This window comes from Electrophorus electricus, chromosome 26 (genome assembly GCF_013358815.1).
Source record: "Electrophorus electricus isolate fEleEle1 chromosome 26, fEleEle1.pri, whole genome shotgun sequence".
Classification (NCBI taxonomy): Eukaryota; Metazoa; Chordata; class Actinopteri; order Gymnotiformes; family Gymnotidae; genus Electrophorus; species Electrophorus electricus.
Genome location: NC_049560.1, coordinates 8994443 through 9012746, shown reverse-complemented (window position 1 = coordinate 9012746; position 18304 = coordinate 8994443). Strand labels below are relative to the sequence as shown.

Genomic DNA, 18304 nt, shown 5'->3' with positions numbered 1-18304 from the left:
CTGATCTGCGAATGCAGAAGGAGAAAGTGACATCCTACATGCCTGGAGTAACACCGAGCCAAAACCACAATGCAACTTATTAGATGGCCATCGTAACACTCAGTTGTTAATATCGATTCCCTCCCAAGAATATCAATTTCTTTACAGTGTTATTGATCGTGGGATACGTATCCTAATGATGGAGTGGAGAGAGAGAGAGAGAGGGAGAGAGAGAGAAAACGCACGAGCAGCTCAGTGCCAACGCAGCAGTCTACTGCCAGAAACCAAGCCATGACAACAAGAAGTGCACTCATGTTTAAACGAGAGAGCACTGCATAGGCGCGCACACACATTCACGCGTGTGCGTGCGCATGTGCACGTACACACTCGCACACAAACACACATTCTAACTGCTTCCTGTGCTCCGCTTCTTCCGTGGTGTCCGCTTTCCCCGTAGCTGTTGGTAGTAGCCGTGGCGTGAATGCAGCGTTATTGACATGACTGTCATGCAATAATGGGTTTGTTCTGGGTGCAGAACGTAACGTGCTGACTCCCAGTCATGCCACTGCGTCCTTCCCTCACAGCCTGGACCGCTCCGTGGTTTAGGTCCAATAGACGCCACCACCACACACAGCTCCACGCCTCAAATGCACATAATGTCACGTCCTTTATAGAACATATCACTATACAAGCTTTCCACCCTCACATCTGCATAAGGATATTTCCACGTTTCCATATAGAGGACGACATTTTATCTTCTTGCGTTGAAAGTCTAGTTCAGGGGTGTTTCATCAGTAAAAGGTCATTACTGTTCCATATGGTGGAGCAGAGAGTCCCTTATTGTACCACCTCACACACAGTCATATTTTACAGAATCACCCTTTAAAAACAGAAATGTAATGCCGTTAATGACAGACTTGTGAACTGTTCTTGTGGCAACGTGTGATGGGTGTTTTACAGTACTCATCGGTAGTTAACACTCAGTACAGCTGTATTCACACACACACACGAGGAGTTTTGTTGAGACTGCTCACCCTGTTTTTGTATGATATAATCATTCCTAAACACAGTATTTAGCCAGTCGTCTCTCCTGTTGCGTCTCTGATTGGCACCCTACCAGCAAGGTTAATAACGCTTGAGTTGATGATTAATAGAAATCTGTCTATATAAATTTAATTTGGCACAAACCCATAACACATTGCCATAGCGTATATTAGCCTCCTGCCTCAACAGGATTAAACAGCCCTTACACAAGAGACTCATAAATTAAACGTATGCCGAGTCCTCGGTATGAAAAACTCAATAAAAACACAAATATTATTAAAACATGTAATCCATTCATTTATTATAGGTGATTTAAAAAAAAAAAAATTAATAATGAGCCCTGCTCCTGGAGGTCTATCCTCAATATCCCACAACTAATCTAATATACGGTCATGTTTTATAATCTAATATACTACCAATCTACTACCATACTTCAATCTGATATTTCTATAATCTCTCATTACAATATATGATATATATTTTTATAACCTAGCTTTATAATATTCCATTGATAATATGCCATACTTTATAATCTAGCCTGCTTCACTCCGGTTTAGATGTGCTGGACCTCCGTCATCTGAATCCAGCATGTGACACTCGATAAGTAGCCGAGTGTGTGTCCGTCAGTGAGCGGGAGGTGGTCCGGCAAGCAGAGAGGCTACACAATTCGTCCACTCTCACCAAAGGAAGGTGGGCCTCAGACTTGATCTCGACACCACGCGGGCCTTAGTGATAAACGTCTGTTAGTGCCTTTCCTTCGATAATTCCAGCAGATTTGTTATGATCTCATGATGGTCCCTGGACAATTAACTCTCGCGCCTACACTTTAGCTTTTTCCTTAACGCAGCCATTTAAACCGCAAGGCACAAACAAACCCGGTCGCGTCACGTACGATTCGCGCCGCCGCGGGCGAAGGTCCGCCTCTGTCTGCGCCGGCAGTCGGTCCCCATCACTCTGTCATTAGCTTTAATGGCTAGTCTGGCTATTAGACGGGATGACCTGCGCCGAGGGCCTCAATCGGTCTCCTCCCTGAGCCTGCCTTCCCAGAGGGGGGACGCCACCGAGCCCAGGTGCCTGGCCACGGACTGGAGTCCTCCCACAGCGCACCCCTTGCTTTGACCTTGAGAACTGCTGTTTAAAGAGCACGGAGAATTCGCACGGCCGGCCCGGCTATATCAATTATGGCCCCTGTAATTAAGAGTGAGTGCCTCGCAGAGATAAAGCATGCCATTAGAGAGAGCCAAACAGGGAAAAAACACACTACTTCTAGGGATTTGGAGCTAATCCAATTTTACCGGAACTGTTCTTAATCCACACATTCTTTGAAGTGCAAATGGAATCTGAATCTAGGAAATAAACATCGTGGCAAGCTGAAGCATCCTCTGTAGAAGGGGCAATTAACCGAGAAACAACAGAATGAAAACAGGAGAATGGGTGGTGTGCATCTGTAAGCATGCGGATTGTTCTTGCGGAATATTATTGTTTTACTGTGGCTAGATCTGGACCTACCAGTCAAAGAAGACATATGACTTCTATATCAAGACACTGGATTTGAGGGTTTGTCCTTTACATTTGCACATGTAAGAACTCAAAGTAACACGGTTTTGTTTTGACAGTGGACATCAGCACTGCACAGAAAACGTGCAGAGACAAACACTAGCCAGGCAGAGCTGATGTCCTGAATTAGTTCTAATGAGGTTATTCTAATGAGGTTATTAGCATGTGCACTGAACCAGTTAGGAAAAGGTCTTCAGAGCCTTTTTCAATCTCCATCCAGGCACTTCTGACAGGCTGGAGAGGTGTCCGATTAACGTGGGAGATTGCGAGATCTGCTCCTACACTGAGACACAGGAGACAATAGGAGACAGATCTGCTTCTACACTGAGACATAGGAGACAATAGGAGACTGTTCCTACCCTGAGACATAGGAGACAGCGATCTGAGATGCACTCATCTCATGTTTCCAGCTGCCTCACTAATCTCCAAACCCCTTCTTCTTGGCCCAATGTGACTTATTCCAAACACGCCACCTCCCCACAACAGACTGCACCATTTCCGCTGTACTGTGAATAATGCAATCCTCTTTAGAAATATCCTTATTTCCATAGGCGTTGCTCTGAATGCCGGGAAGGCGGAGAAGTGGCCTGGATAAGCGATCAAAACGTTGGAATTTCTCGACTCTGCAGCCTTTGCCGATTACAGCGCTGCCTTTTCAAATCCAGGAAAAGACCTGAGACGTCCTACTGCTGAAAACACGAATGTGAGGAAATACAAGGAAATAAATAATGAAGCAACAACATGGAAAAGAAAGGAGGCCTGGTGGTTGGGGGTGGCGTTCAGCGGAGACTGAAAGTGCGAGTATTTCTGCCACAAATACCTGCGCTTCTCATGAACTCTCCCAGCTCCAGGTTTATCGATGTTTAACTTTACCTCTGGTACCTGCGTGAGACTTCAGCGAGCCCGCGAGTCACGTGCGCGCACAGAGGCCGTTCTGTTCCCCACCTGCAGGACTGCGTCTGGAGCAGACGGCTCCCGCAGAGCCTGTGCTCGGAAACGCTGCGTCTCAGCCCAGAGTGTCCTTCACGCCACTTCTGTTCCACGGGCCCTTCATTCAACACCCGTGTGTGTTAGAAGGCACTTTATCCTCACCAAGAAGTCACGCTGCTCTGCGAAGCCTTAATACGATCACGGAAGCAGAGTAAAAATGCCTAACTCCATAGCAACCCCAAAGTATCTACATTATTTATTTATTAAAAGCTTTTAGTTGAATTTGGACCAGGAGTGATCAGAACTCCAGTAACGCGGCGTTCTAGTTCGTTAAAATTTCGCAAAGCCGCCTCGCAGCGAACAGAGGAAGGGACCGTGCTGACCTGAGAAGCGTCCGGACCTTCTCTGCCGTGATGCCCCGCGCGACCCGTTCCAGGAGGTCCTTGCTTGTGCTGGGTTTCTGGGGCTGCCCCCAGGGGCTGCAGGCGTACAAGCCGACGACCAGACCCAGGAGGAAGACCCCAGCCCCGGCCAGGAGATACTTGACTACGCAGGCACCTCTGCACCTCTGGCTCCGGAGGGGGGCCCCGCTGAAGGAGGCGGCACAGGCGCGGTCATCCTGTAGGCGCTCGAAGCGCCCGCGAGCAGACACGGAGGGCTGGATGGGCTCCGGGTCCGGGTCGGAGCCGCTGCCGCATGCGGGGTGCGTCTCCACGCTCTCCAGGCGGAAGCCGTCCGGGTCCTCCAGCTCCTTCTCCAACTCCCATTCCAGCTCGAGCGGAGCCTCCTGCAGGTCCTCACTGTCCAGGTCGCGAGAGAGTGCCGACCTAACGCGACTGGCACGCACCATTCTGTACGCCATATCCTCACCTGCGCACACACACGAGCGGCCGTTTGGGGCAAATTAGTGAAAGATTCGTGCACGCACACACTACTTGTGCAAACATATGAAACACTCGCACATACATACAAATCACATGCGCATAAACACATTCTACTTACATATAGGTTATATAACAAACTTGCACAAACACACTACTATTTGCATACGATAACACACACATGCACTATACTTGTACTTATGTAGGCACACGTGTTTAAAATTCCAGTGCGCCCAGAAGGCAGAAGTGTAGAATGGCTTGATGTTTTTAGTCATAAATGAACTATATGTCCTTATGGTACAACAATTCCTGACGAAAATTAATTTAAGATTGCAAGTTATTGATTAGACATAGCTACTATTAGACATTATACTGAGAGTAAATTCTAAAAATTGACAACAAGATATATGTTCTGAATATTTATTCATGTGTCGTTGACTGATTGGAGGGTATTGAGAAGTTCTCATGTAGCCTGGTATGACAGATCCATGTCGTCACCAGCAGGTCCAAAGGCTACATAGCATATAATATTTCTAATTCAATTAATGCTGGAACATTTGAAAGAATTAACGCAAACTATGCAAAACAGTTTTGCTAGCACTGGGAGTATACACTGTGTGCACAATTAAGGCCAGATGTATTTTTAAGGATTCATTTCATTATTGAACAACTACAGATCTCTCGGTCAAATGTTAATAAACCTCAATCCTGAATATTTAAAACAGTAAAAGTGAGGTTTTGGTGTTCTTAGGAGAATATCTGTGTGTGCAGAATTATTGGGCAACTATTAGTGTGCAGAATTACTATGCAACTGAATGAAAAATGGAAATTTCCCCATCTGTTAAAGTGAAACATTTCTTAATCTGTTGATGATCAATTTTGTGCAGCAGTAACCACAGCCAACTTCAACCCAAAAATGTCCAACTAACTCATCTTCAGTAATACCAGCCCACAGCAGTACCCCACCTCCCTCTTGCTGGCGTCTCAGTCGAAGTGGAGCTCTGTGCACGTTACTGATCCAGCCACGGGCCCATCCATCTGGTCCGTCAAGAGTCACACTCTTCTCAGCAGTCCATAAAACCTTCAGATATTGCTTGGCCCAGTCTTGACATTTCACCTTATGTGTCTTGTTCAGTGATGTTCAGGTTTCAGCCTTCCTTACCTTGGCCATGTCTCAGTACTGAACACCTTGTACTTCTGGGCACTCCAGGTAGGTTGCAGGTCTGGAATATGACAGTGCTGGAGGAAAATGGGTTCCTGGTCGCGTCACGTTTGACTCTTCTCAAATCTTTGACAGTTAATTTGTGTCTTTTTTTCTCAACACAAACAAAACGTTTGATAGTTCGGTGAGCACACCCGAGTATCCTAGCAATTTTGAGAATGCTGCATCTTTCTAAAAGACTTTTTACAATTGTTGACTTTTCAGAGTCAGTTAAAGCTCTTTTTTTGGCCCATTTTGCCTTATAATTCTGCACACCTTGATAAAGGGTGTTGATCTCCTTAGGCCACACCCTCCCACATCACACCAATGCACATCACCTGATGCTTAAATCCAATAAGCATTCAAGTTTATACAGCTCGGAGCTGGAAAATATGCATCAGAATGATGATACGATCAAAATACTCTCTTGCCCAATAATTGTGCACAGTGTATTCCTAAGTTTTCTTAAAATTCTCATTGCATAAAGAAGTGTGTTCCAGTGGAGGGACACCAATATGTTTCCTGTGTCAAACAATCCACAGATCAATTGCAAAAAGTGAACTGATTCTGTGCAAATTAAAACCCAGTTCCAAACACTGATTAATATGATCCCCTGTCAAAGTGCACCTTGGATTTGGATCATTAGTGTGAGTTGGTGTAATCTCAAGAATATTCCTATAATATTCCTATAATAGTCATATAATTAGAATTAGACGCTGACGATGTTTTAATGATGTTTTTTTCTTTTTTAGAGACATCTCTTTACCTCATATAGATGAGCAGGCTGTATAGATGTTAAATATCTTCCTGTTACAGTGAAGTGACTTCCAGGCCACACAAAGCCATACACATACACACAAGCCTAGATAAACTCTATGTTTATGCACCAGTGAAGGAATGCGCAAGTGCGTGTATATGATGTTTCATATGTGTGTGCAAGTATATTCTGATGTTTCATATGTGTGTGCAAGTATAGTGTGTGCGCAAGTGTGCGCAAGTGTTTCACTAATTTTGCCCTAAACAGCCTCCCATAGATTTGATCATAAACCCATACACACACACTCACACTTACACACACACACAGACACACACACACAGACACATGGACAGACATGCACATGCACACACATATCCGCACGCGCGCCCACACGCACACACGCATACACACACACACTCACACACACACACACACACACACACACACACACACACACACAAATGGAGAGAGATTTACACTATGATGGGACTTGATAGAAACAGACCATAACATCAAATAAAGTGAGATTATTCAGTTTGTGATCACGGTATAATTGTTTTATCGTGGCATCGTGACATCATGACATGGCATAGTTTAATATTAGGCTGAAAATCTAGATGGTGAAAAAATTACTTTTCACTGACACGTGAAATCCCATGAACGAAGGTAAACAGCATGGTTATTTACCTAGCATGGTTACCATGGCTACATAGCATGGTTACCATGGTTACACACCATGGTTACCATGATTACATAGCATGGTTAAGATGGTTAATTGGCATGGTTTCTGCAGTTCCATGCCTTGGCTACCACGGTTAAATGGCATGGTTACCATGGTTACCATCACCTCACAGATATGAAGGCTATTTCAGATGGTCGCTTTTGTTGCGTCCTGGCTGGGGCTTTTCCAGGGCAGGTGTGAAAGGACGTGGGGCTCACCTGGGTGAGGTGCGTGTGGACCTGCTGGAGCCCACCGCTCCACCCATCCTTCACACCCCCACAAGGCTCCGTTTACTTTGAGCTCCGAGACAGAGCCGAGATCCTGAATCACACTCCGACCCCTGCAGTGGCAGGGGCTACCAAACCACCCCCCTCCACCCGTTTCCCTCAGGAAGGAACAAGATTCAGTTCTCGGTGTTGCTGAATGACAGCTGACAGTTTAAGGCCCTTCAGCTCGGCGAACACAGCCGTCCTGATAGGTCAGTGCAGTGCACCATCGTCTTCCTCCTAAGATGATTATGACAGTGTCTCGGGAAAAGAAACTTTGTGTAATTCCTTCCCCTTTGGGCTACATTATGGTAGTTTTCACTTAAACAACTCTGAAGCTCATTGAGAATGAGAAACACAAATTGATAAATATATATTTATAAATAAAGGTAACCACAAAAACACATAAAACGTTGAGAATTTGCTGTCTGAGAACATTCAGTGGGGAGGAGAGGAGAGTCAGAAAGCAGATGCCTCTTCAGCCAGCAAGTGCTTTGTGTTTTGGTGTATTTTCATGGTTGACTTAATCAATATTAATGAAACGTCCCTGTGGCAGATCTGAAGCGGTAGCTGAAATTGCTAAAGAGTCTGTGTAGCCCCACACGTCACTTGCGGCGGCACTGGGCCAGCGCGTGGCCACAGGCCAAGAAAGACTCGAGAAAGACAGACCGTGCCCGATGGCCACGTGCACCCAGGCGCCAGACAAGACGGCGTGTCCTCCGTGGGACGCACCTCGACACGCTGCGCAAACCACACGGCTGTCAGCTATCAAAGGGGCAACGCGTAGGTGTCGTGATAAAAAAAAAGGAAAAGAAAAAAAAAAAGACACCACAGACGCTATGCACAAGTACAGTACAGCGGCACACGGAAATCTCGGCCGTGGTGGGGCTGCCGAACGTCATTCGCTTTAAGCTGCCTATCCGTGGAAAATTCATGACTAAACAAAAGCAAGCGCAACGTTTAGCAGAATGTGATATGTACAGCAGTCGAGGTGTGCCAGAGCAATGCGGGGAGTAAGCTAAAATCCCCGCCGCTTGGTTGCCTTTCGTCTTTCACGCAGACTGGAGGAGAATAGAGAAGAATAAAGAACGGGAACAAACTAAAAGAGAGAAGGTGGTAACATCCCACTGACTAATCATCCGGCCAGAGAAGACAGATGAGCTTGTCAGTTGCCTTGGTTATATGGCATGAAACCAGCTGTCAATCAGTCCAGCCGGTGGACCTGTTACACGGCACCACAGGTCTATTTAGAACGGAACGTGGTTTCAGGTCCTCGGGAAGGAGCCAGGCTCGACAAATGGGACTGGTTAAAAACTGGTTTCCTAGCTAAGCATCGATGTACCAGGAGGGCGCTGGTTTTGGCGTATTTCCAAGATGTCACTGAATACTGAACACGTCATCGTCGGCATCTTCTTCATCATCTTCATCAAAGTTCAAAGTTCAAAGAGGTTTTATTGTCATTTCAGCTATATACAAGTAAACAACAGAAACGAAAGAATGCTCCTCCAGGACCATGGTGCAGCACAAAACAACACACAAGTGCAAACAGTCCAATATAGTGCAAAAATGTCATTAAATAAACAATAATAAATAGAGGACAGGACAAATACAAAATGAGTAGACAAATCAAGTAGACAATCATCATCATCATCATCATCATCATCATCATCATCACCATAAAAAAAAACATTCTTAAAAGCTTTCCCTCATTTCTTTGTGCACATGGAGTCTCATACCTGCTCAAATCAAATGCTGGTCTGTGCCGGCAGTCAGACACTACACCGCCCTGATGAGAGACGCTTGATTTGTGCAGTCTGATCAATACACGGAGGTGAACGAGGGACCAGCACGACGGAGAGAGATCTGATTCCAAAGACAAGACGCCCGTTACCGGGGGCAGCCCCAGCGGAGCAACAGATCAATGGCACACACTTGCATCTATTAAACACACTTCTATTCAAACAGCTCTAAACTGTGATCATCGTTATTGAGGCCATCTATCAAGCCACACTGCAGTGGGAGATATTGCGTCCATTTATACGGGCTGGTATGCGGGCTCTGACATGTTCGATAAAGAGAGAGGCATCACAGCTCGTACCGCCTAACAGAGATTAGGGCGGGCGCTGAGATCGTTACAGCCGGAATTAAACTAACCGTTGCTCATTAGCATACGCGGGAACCCATGGGGGAATGGGACGGGTTCCACCGTGAGACTCTTTGCACAGGAAACGGCCACAGCTGAACAACATGCCTGATCCCGTGCAGCTTTTCTTCCTTGGCCCACGTTTTCCCTACTTGGAGACAGAGGTCTGTAGCTACGCATGTTTCTGATTTCCCCCAGTGCAAGAAAAACCTGGTTGGCACAAAAAACGCGCCGCTCAGCCACGGAGCAGCGGGTGAAGGGCCTGCCGTGTGCAAGTCTGCACGCGTGACGTCAGCTGGCACTCGGGGAGAGGCCGCTGCATGCTTTGTTAAGCAGATGGTCAGGGGTGGGTAGGGAGAAGTGCTCTCCTGCAATCAGCCTAACAGTAGCTGCGCCGATGCCTGTGCTGGATTGCGTTTTGATTTTGTTAGCACATGTGACCTGTGGAGACTCATCAGAAAACTTGGGGAACGTTCACTGTGATGGGTAGGTGTCTGGTGCCCTCGCACATTAAATGGCAGACTCTGGGTCTCTCGCTAGGAAAATCCTGTATTTTTGACCAAGCAGCCTTAAAAATAAACTGGAATTTATTTTTTGCAGGCCTTTCATTTTGGCTAAATTAATCATTTGAATTACTACAGCTATAGTCACCTTTTCCAGCAAGGTGCATATTTGATGTAAACACCTTATACGTTCTTCTAGATCTTAGTGGTGAAACGTATATTCCTAGTACAATGCTTGCAAAACCACTGGGTATTTCCCTTTAGCAGGAATTACAATGTTTACTTTTAAAATATCTGCCCATGCAGACAAAAGCATAGTGGATTAACCAGTGTCCTAGGTGGAACCTAGTGAACCGAGAGGTAGACTGAGTGATCAGACTAAACTGAATTCTGTCTTTGGGCCACAACTTGAGACTATATTGTACTCCGTAATCTAGTAAACATACATCACGGAGGCTTTGGAGTAGAAAGAGTCTGCTGTCTGGATCTGTGGATCTGCTGTCTGGATCTGTGACTCTACCTGTCTGGATCTGTGAATCTGCTGTCTGGATCTGTGGCTCTACCTGTCTGGATCTGTGGATCTGCTGTCTGGATCTGTGGCTCTACTTGTCTGGATCTGTGAATCTGCTGTCTGGATCTGTGGCTCTACCTGTCTGGATCTGTGGATCTGCTGTCTGGATCTGTGGCTCTACTTGTCTGGATCTGTGGATCTGCTGTCTGGATCTGTGACTCTACTTGTCTGGATCTGTGAATCTGCTGTCTGGATCAGTGGCTCTACCTGTCTGGATCTGTGGATCTTCCTGTCTATATCTGTGGAGCTACCTGTCTGGATCTTTATACTGACTAGGGTTATCCTCCTGTCTGCAGGAACTGTACTCTATATCAGCATCTCTTTAGAGTGGATCCTGTATGTGCACATGCATTCATTCACCAGTTTAGCCTTTACAATCAGGCTAAAACCAAACAACAATAACAAACAGCTTTTACTTCCTCTTAAATAACACTACACGCCATTACTATTGTTAAACTTATTTTTATATGATTAGACAAACTAATGCTAAAAAAACTAAGGTTTTTTTTTAACAAACTAATAACATTTTTAAATCAAATTTAAATTAATTTAACTTTGACAAAATACTACGTTGATAAAGGTTCCCAGGAGTACATTCCTCACTTCCATTGTCTGTTTGATCAAGCGTCCGATGACATCACAGCACAATGACCGATCTTCACCACTGTCTGCAACACGAAGTGTCAGCACATTTAAAAAAAACCCTGAAATAATGTATAATAAAATTGCAAACAATCTTCAGAGGAACGGGCGGTGACTCTGTAGGCGACATTCCCTGAGGATTTGCATCCAGTGAAATTTGTTTCTGCTGAAAGTCACTTGCAAGCAAGGAGAGTGCAAATATAGAGAATGGCTCAGTGGGGTTCAGCTGTACTCAGATCAGTCATTATCACCCAGCGCTGTCACAAACAGAATGTCACCTTCAGGTGTAAATGAGGTCTTTCCTGTGTGTGACATGGTGATAGATCTCCACACTGGTCGGCCTGCCCGTCAGTCTGGGCAGAGGGATCACACCTAACGAACGGTGTGTTTGGTCTAGAAAGTCGCCACAAAGCAGAGCTTTTCTGTGCTCTTCCTTTCTTCCACATATGCATGTCATTTGTAGAAGGGCATAAGTGCAAAATGAGCAGGGCTGTTGTAAACGTGTAAGACTATAAATGTAGAGTGCAAGGTAGCCCTAACTCACAGCCCTGTTAAATAACAGAGACAGCACTTACAGTTCTGATAGGCTAATCAGAATTCTTAGTCTAATCAGAGTTCTTGTATTCTAATCAGAATTCTTAGTCTAATCAGAGTTCTTATATCCTAATCAGAATTCTTATATTCTAATCAGAATTCTTAGTCTAAGCAGAGTTCTTATATTCTAATCAGAATTCTTATAGTCTAAGCAGAGTTCCTATATTCTAATCAGAATTCTTATAGTCTAATCAGAATTCTTAGTCTAATCAGAATTCTTATATTCTAATCAGAATTCTTAGTCTAAGCAGAGTTCTTATATTCTAATTAGAATTTTTAGTCTAATCAGAATTCTTAAATTCTAAACAGAATTCTTAGTCTAATTAAAATTCTTTATTCTAATCAGAATTCCAATGGCCTTGATGAAATCTGCCTGGAGAAAACAATGTGCCCTTTGTCAGGTTTATATTCGTAGTCTTCTCCACCGGGAGTGGGGGAGTGTCCCCATTCGCCCACCCCAGAGGTCGTGTGAAGCAAACTCCAGACCACCAATTTCACGAGGACCAGAGTCAGTTCTCTGTACTGATACCAGGATGGAAAACTGCCTGGACCGAATGTACTGAGCTTGCAGAGCATGCGGCCCTGGGGCCGGAAGGAAACCTCCAGTGTGAAAAACCCCCTAAGATCGGCGGTCTGGAATAGTGCAGCACCCAGCCCACTCAGGGCGGGCCGCCGTGATTGATTCGTTTCATGACACAGCCGCTTCAACGGCCCTTCAAACTTCACGGTGCATGGTGAAATGCCCCGTTCCCAAAAAGCCCTGTTCCGGGTGTTAAGGAAAATTTTAAAAGCGGCAAAGAGAAAACTCGGAATATCTCAACGCTGGTGTACATGTAAGTTCCATTTAAATGCACTGCAGGGTGGAGATATCTGGAATGTGGATACATTTTATGTAAACACCAAAGAATTCTCTTTTAATAGTGGATGGCTCCATTTACCCTGTCAAGCTGTACAGCAAATTCAACATCATATATACTTATAAATATATACTTATCTTATAAACTTGTGTTTTTAGCTATTTTTCAGTTCTACTGCATGTGTGACATTCCCTGTAAGGGGTAAAAAACTCTTAGCTTGTCTTCTTATCTACAGTTTCTTAGTGTCCTCTTTTTAATTTGTATTTCTTTTTTAGTTTCAGTGCAAATGAATGATTCTCGCAATCATCTTGAAAATGGTCCAGTGTATTTTAAATCAGCATTTTTCTCCCCACATACAGTAAAGTGGCAAAACCCAGAAAGCCATCAGAAGAGTTGGAGACGGTGGGCTGAAGGGTGAGTGCTTTTAGCTTTTAGCTTGTTAGAAAAAAAGACTTAAAGGGGTGCTTATATTTAGTCAAGGTACCCTTTAATATGCCAGGGCCAATTTGGCAGTGTGGAGTAACTGTTGTCCCCAGCCATCTGGCTGGGCTCCTCCCTCATGCTCTCCCATCCTGAGTTCCAAACCTCTGCGTTTCAGTCTGTTCCATCCACTCCTTCCACCGTTGCCAACAGATGGCCCTACAGCAGGTAATAATGACCCAAGACAAACTCTTAAATTGATTATGCTGTCGTGAGGGTATGCACACGAGGAGCCGGCCCTGCCGAGGACCAAGGCAGCCCTGTGTCGACGAGCTCCTGTGCCATCTGCACAGGCTGGGCCAGAAATGTAAAAAAAAAAAAGTGCTCGAGCAAGGCTGGTCATCAGCAATCTTAACCAAAACCTTATACCCGTATTTTGTGGACTGAAATCTGTCGCAGAGGCTCAAACTTGACTGGATGAGGGACAGCAGGCTTTGGAAGAGGGGCCACCCTCAAGTGCAGACGCAGCGGAGGACCCGCAACAGCGATCGATGCCATGCACGAGCGCTCAGATGGACACACACTCATGTGAAGGCTCACCAGTCTCTGGCTTAACACACTGCTCAATCTCGGCTGTTTCAGTGCGTCAGGGCCTCTCGGTCCCATTCCCCATGTTTTACTGCACAAGCCTGCGTGCAGGGGGTTGGTTGCCAGCTAAGATAAATAAGGGTCCTGCTCTCTGCTTGTACAAAGCATCTAAAGACTTAGAGACTTGGAAGCATAACAAGTGGATTACCAAACAGCCACAGTTAATCACGCTCGGGGCCACTCTGTGCGGTTCGCACTTCCCCCATTTATCAGGTCTCTCAATCTTCCCACTGTTCGACCCTCAGAACTCTCAACGAACACAAGTGCTACCGCATGTGGCCAAATCTTACACCACTAAAACGCATTCGTTACGGAGCTGGAATGAGGCGTTTTACGATGCAGCGTAGCCAGGCTGGTGCGATGCGATGCATCTGCAGATGTGCACGGACCCCCGTCATCCTAAACCGAGCAAATATGCAAATCACAGTTGCATAGCTCTCTTCGCCCCCATCATGCATGTGCATTGTGCCTCTCACGTCAACCCATAATTCGGTTCAGAAGGTGGACCAGAGATCGCCACCAGAGACAGAGATTTGCAGTAGGAACTCTTTTTGTGCATAAGACTTTCTGAAGAAAATCTATTCAGCGCTGGGGCTTCACCACTGCTCAACGGAGGGATTTTTTCTTTGTCATCTACTCACTTTTTTTTCCTTGTCGGGAATTGCTTTGAAACTCAGCGGCAGAGGTCACTCTGGCTTCCCTTTACTTTCATGTGTCATGGCTCCCGGGGGGAAAATGGTTACTGAAAGTACCCCTCTGTACTCTGTAATGTACAAAAACACCCTCTGAACTGCCTTCATGAGACTTTTGTTTTCATACAGACACATGCGCGCACACACACGCGCGCAAGCCACCAGTGGCTAGGCATTATTTCTGCTCCATTAATTAATTTTGTCAAATACTTAATCTCTGTGTTTTTTCCTAATTCCCTCCAGGTTTGGAGGTGGGGTTTGAGACAAGGCCGCGCTGGCCAAATGAGGGAAAAGAGTGGCCGCGCTGAGGCTGACCACACCTAATTTACACATTTATCATAAAACCTCCGCACGCGTGACGGATTTCAGCTGTACCATCAATCACCTTCTGTGGATGAGAGCACACTAAGTTTACGCAGAACAAAAAAGTTCACTTCCACATCAACTAGCAGCCATAATAAACCAACTGGGTTTAAATTAGCCAGGATCATCTTTAATTGATTGTGTGATATAGCAACATGCCTGTTCAATAATTACTGGCTAGACTGTAATTCATTTGGAAGACAATAAACACTGGGGTGTTTATACATTATCCTTAAATCCCTGATCCAAGTGATTATCACTCGGAGCCTTAGACACACGCCCCGAGGCACAGACACGGAATTAGCATATTAGCAAAGCGTACAGCTCTTGGCACGTGGCATTCCGAGCCCTTTCTAGACATTTTCTCCGTTACTGACTTGTTTCTGCACACGCATCTTGGAATGGCAGACGTGAATATCAGATTTCAAAGTGGTTTACGCTTATATATGCGTTCATCCAGGTGGGAGTTATAGTGGATATACATCTCCAAAGACAAAGGAAGGTTTCGCGACTGCACGACTCTTGCTGGATGAATAAAGAAAGAATTAATTGTTAGTGAACCTATAATATATGGTCTATATGACATGGACTGTTCCCAGGAATAATTGTTGGCATAACTAATTTATACTGGGATTTGGGATCCAGAGCCGTTGTATTTACAGACACGTCCCCTCCACCAGCGACGTGTGCACGGAGAAGGATGGTTCTCTTTAATTTCATGGCTCCTTAACTTTCAAACAGTTAATTTTCCTCTTGCCTCACCATCTTCCTGCCTATTGTGTGCAACTTCTCAAGAAATTACAGGGACGTTTACAGCAGGATGAAGTGTGCTAACACACAACAATGGCAGGAGCCACGGATGTTCATTTACATACGACGCTATTATGAAAACGTTAGAAAGACGAAAGGATTAAAGAATGGAACGTGAAAACCCTCCGCACCTCGACAGAGCGGAAATGCCGAACCGTTTCTTTTTTAAACCTGCAGTACAGCAGCGAAAAAAGGAACAAAGAGAAAGTGACACAGGAGAAGAAGGACGCCTCTCAGATTCGGCGCGGACGTCTGGCCGTTGGGCCTGAGCAGCATGCAGCCTGCAGCTTTACGGGCCAGAAAGGTCAAAGCAGCTCAGTGAGTGAACTCTCAGACACGAGACCACTAATGAGTCGCGGATCAATAAAGAAAGGTTATCTGGTGGTGGACGCAATAAAGATACCCATACGCATGTGGTATATGTAAACCATTTGTAAGTCACGGTGCGTGAGCTTGTACTGGTAATAGCAAATGTTCATCTCCTCGTTCTGACAGAACGTGGTCTTGCCGAAAAACAGAAATGACGTGCTTGCGTGGTGCCAAACTGAGCACATTAAACACTCGCCAAATAGAACATTTGAATATGTTAATAATAAGAACTAAAGAAAATAGTCAATCTGCTATAGAAATCAGTTTGCTTGTGTCCTCCTACTGGGGTTTATCCTTTACATACGAGGTATACATTTCTTTAGAAGTAGCTTCCGAGGTTGGACATCCTTCCAATCAACTCCAATCAACATGGAGACTGGATTACTCACTCTCTCTTGGCTAAGTATCAAATCTTGTATATTTACTTCGGATTTCTGTACCATTTGCTTCAAATGTGAACACCACCACAGAAACTACAACACCAACAACCTCTACCCTTCATTACAATCTGGAGTTCAGAATTGACAATCTGCTGTCCAGAAGCCGGACTTCACCCACGCCTTTACCCCACTTCCTTGGCCGCTCCAGCCGTGCCAGCTTTTGCTTGTCCATTTCCCATCATCCTCGGCGGTGGGGAGGGCAGCCACACTGGTTTGCTTCTCTCTCTAGTCTGGCCTTTCTTCCACTCCCTTCCCCCCCCCCCCCCCCCACTTTCTCTGTCCTCTTTGGAATACCATACAAATCACTAAATCCTTCCCACTAAGTTTCACATCACTGTCATATATCACCCCCTCCTTGTGCTGTCGGCAACTTCGTAGACGGGTTAGACGGGACTCTCCCTCTTCTTGGAGGCTTCCCCCGACCTTCAGACGAGCTGCAGTCGTCTTGCCTTGCTGCACTCCTCTCTTCTTTCCACCTCAACTTCAGGCTGTGTCCTCTGACGCATCGAGCGAGCAACACACTCGACCTGATCTTCAGCAACCCGCCCCTGAACTGGGGATAACCGAAAGCTTCCCCTGGCCTCCCAGATCGTCGGTCTCTGTTCTTCACTCTCCCACGCTCGCCTCTCGCTGTCCACACCACTCCTACACGAGCCTCCACCAGTCTTCACTCTTCAGCTCTTGTGGCTTCCCCTCCACACCCACACTCGTCTTTCTCCTCTTGGAATATGCTACAGATCTCTTCCTCTCTTTGCTCTCCTCTTCCATTAACCTCTCGGAGTCCACTCTGCTCCAGGTTGTGCCGGTCTACCTCACCCACTCCGTGACCGGTGGCCAACACAGCCGGAGAGCGGGTGGAGGAAACCAACGCTAAGTTCTGATCTCTCCTTTCCAAGTTCTCACCAGAAGTTACAGCTGCAGAGGCTGCATTCTACAAAGAGAATTTGGAAGCTTCATCATCTACTCCACGCAATCCCTTCACCATTTTGTCTTCCTCTCTCAGCCCTCGCCCGCGACCCGCCTCTCTAAAATAAAAGGATTTTGCACCTCCTTTGAGGGGGGTTAATGGGATACATCGGTCTTTTTCTCCTGCCCCCATTCACCCACCAGTCCTTAGCCTCCTGCACTTAGCCCTCTAACGTGTTCCTCTCCTCTCTCTGAGGACGAAGTCCTACACCTGCTGACGTCTGGATACCCACCTCCCTGTCGGCTGTCCCTTCATCACATCAATCGTAAACGTCTCTGTTTCATCAGGTCACTACAGTAAGCCTTCAAGACCACCAGGGTAGTTCCCACAACGAAGAAACCCACACTGGGCAGTGCTGACATCATCAGTTGCCCTTTTTTTTCATTCAAACATTCCTGAGCATGCCATCTGCACCCGAATGTCTCTCTTCCTCACTCAGAACTGGCTCCACGGTGCTAATCAGACTTCAAACCGGCATACTCTACTGCAACCGCCTGACCTGCAGTGAGGAGGCACTCGACACAGCTAGACCAGCTAAACTGTCATCTGTTCTGATCCTTCCAGAGCCTTCTAGATCTCTCTGCTGCCTTCAACACAGTGAACCACAGAATCCTCCTGTCAGTCCTCAACAATCTAGCACGCACCAGCCCAGCGTGGAAATGCTTTGAGTCCTAGCGAGAGGGATGGTCTTATCAGATAATATGGAGGAGACCTATTTGGTCTTTATCCAGACTCTCCACTGGTATCCCATAAGGATCCATGCGCTTCACTTTTCTCTCTACTGTACGCCATAGACTGTATGAAAAGTGAAGCCACTATGTGTCTGACGCCCTCTAGTGGTTGGCTGCGGTACAACATTTAACCCCGTCTATACCTAGGTAAGTGAACAGGTCAGACGACAAACTTTCATTTCATATTAAACATCTAATAATTTTATGGGCAATTGTTT

General features: G+C 45.9%; 1 protein-coding gene across 1 annotated transcript in view; it reads right to left on the bottom strand.

The window, feature by feature from the left end:
* LOC113568958 (inactive N-acetylated-alpha-linked acidic dipeptidase-like protein 2) overlaps positions 1-4372 on the bottom strand; it is a 120666-nt gene extending 116294 nt beyond the window's left edge. Inside the window, 1 exon segment of the mRNA XM_026997094.2 lies at positions 3894-4372. Within this exon segment, the coding sequence (XP_026852895.2) occupies positions 3894-4372 (479 nt within the window).
* Positions 4373-18304: the final 13932 nt, after the last annotated feature.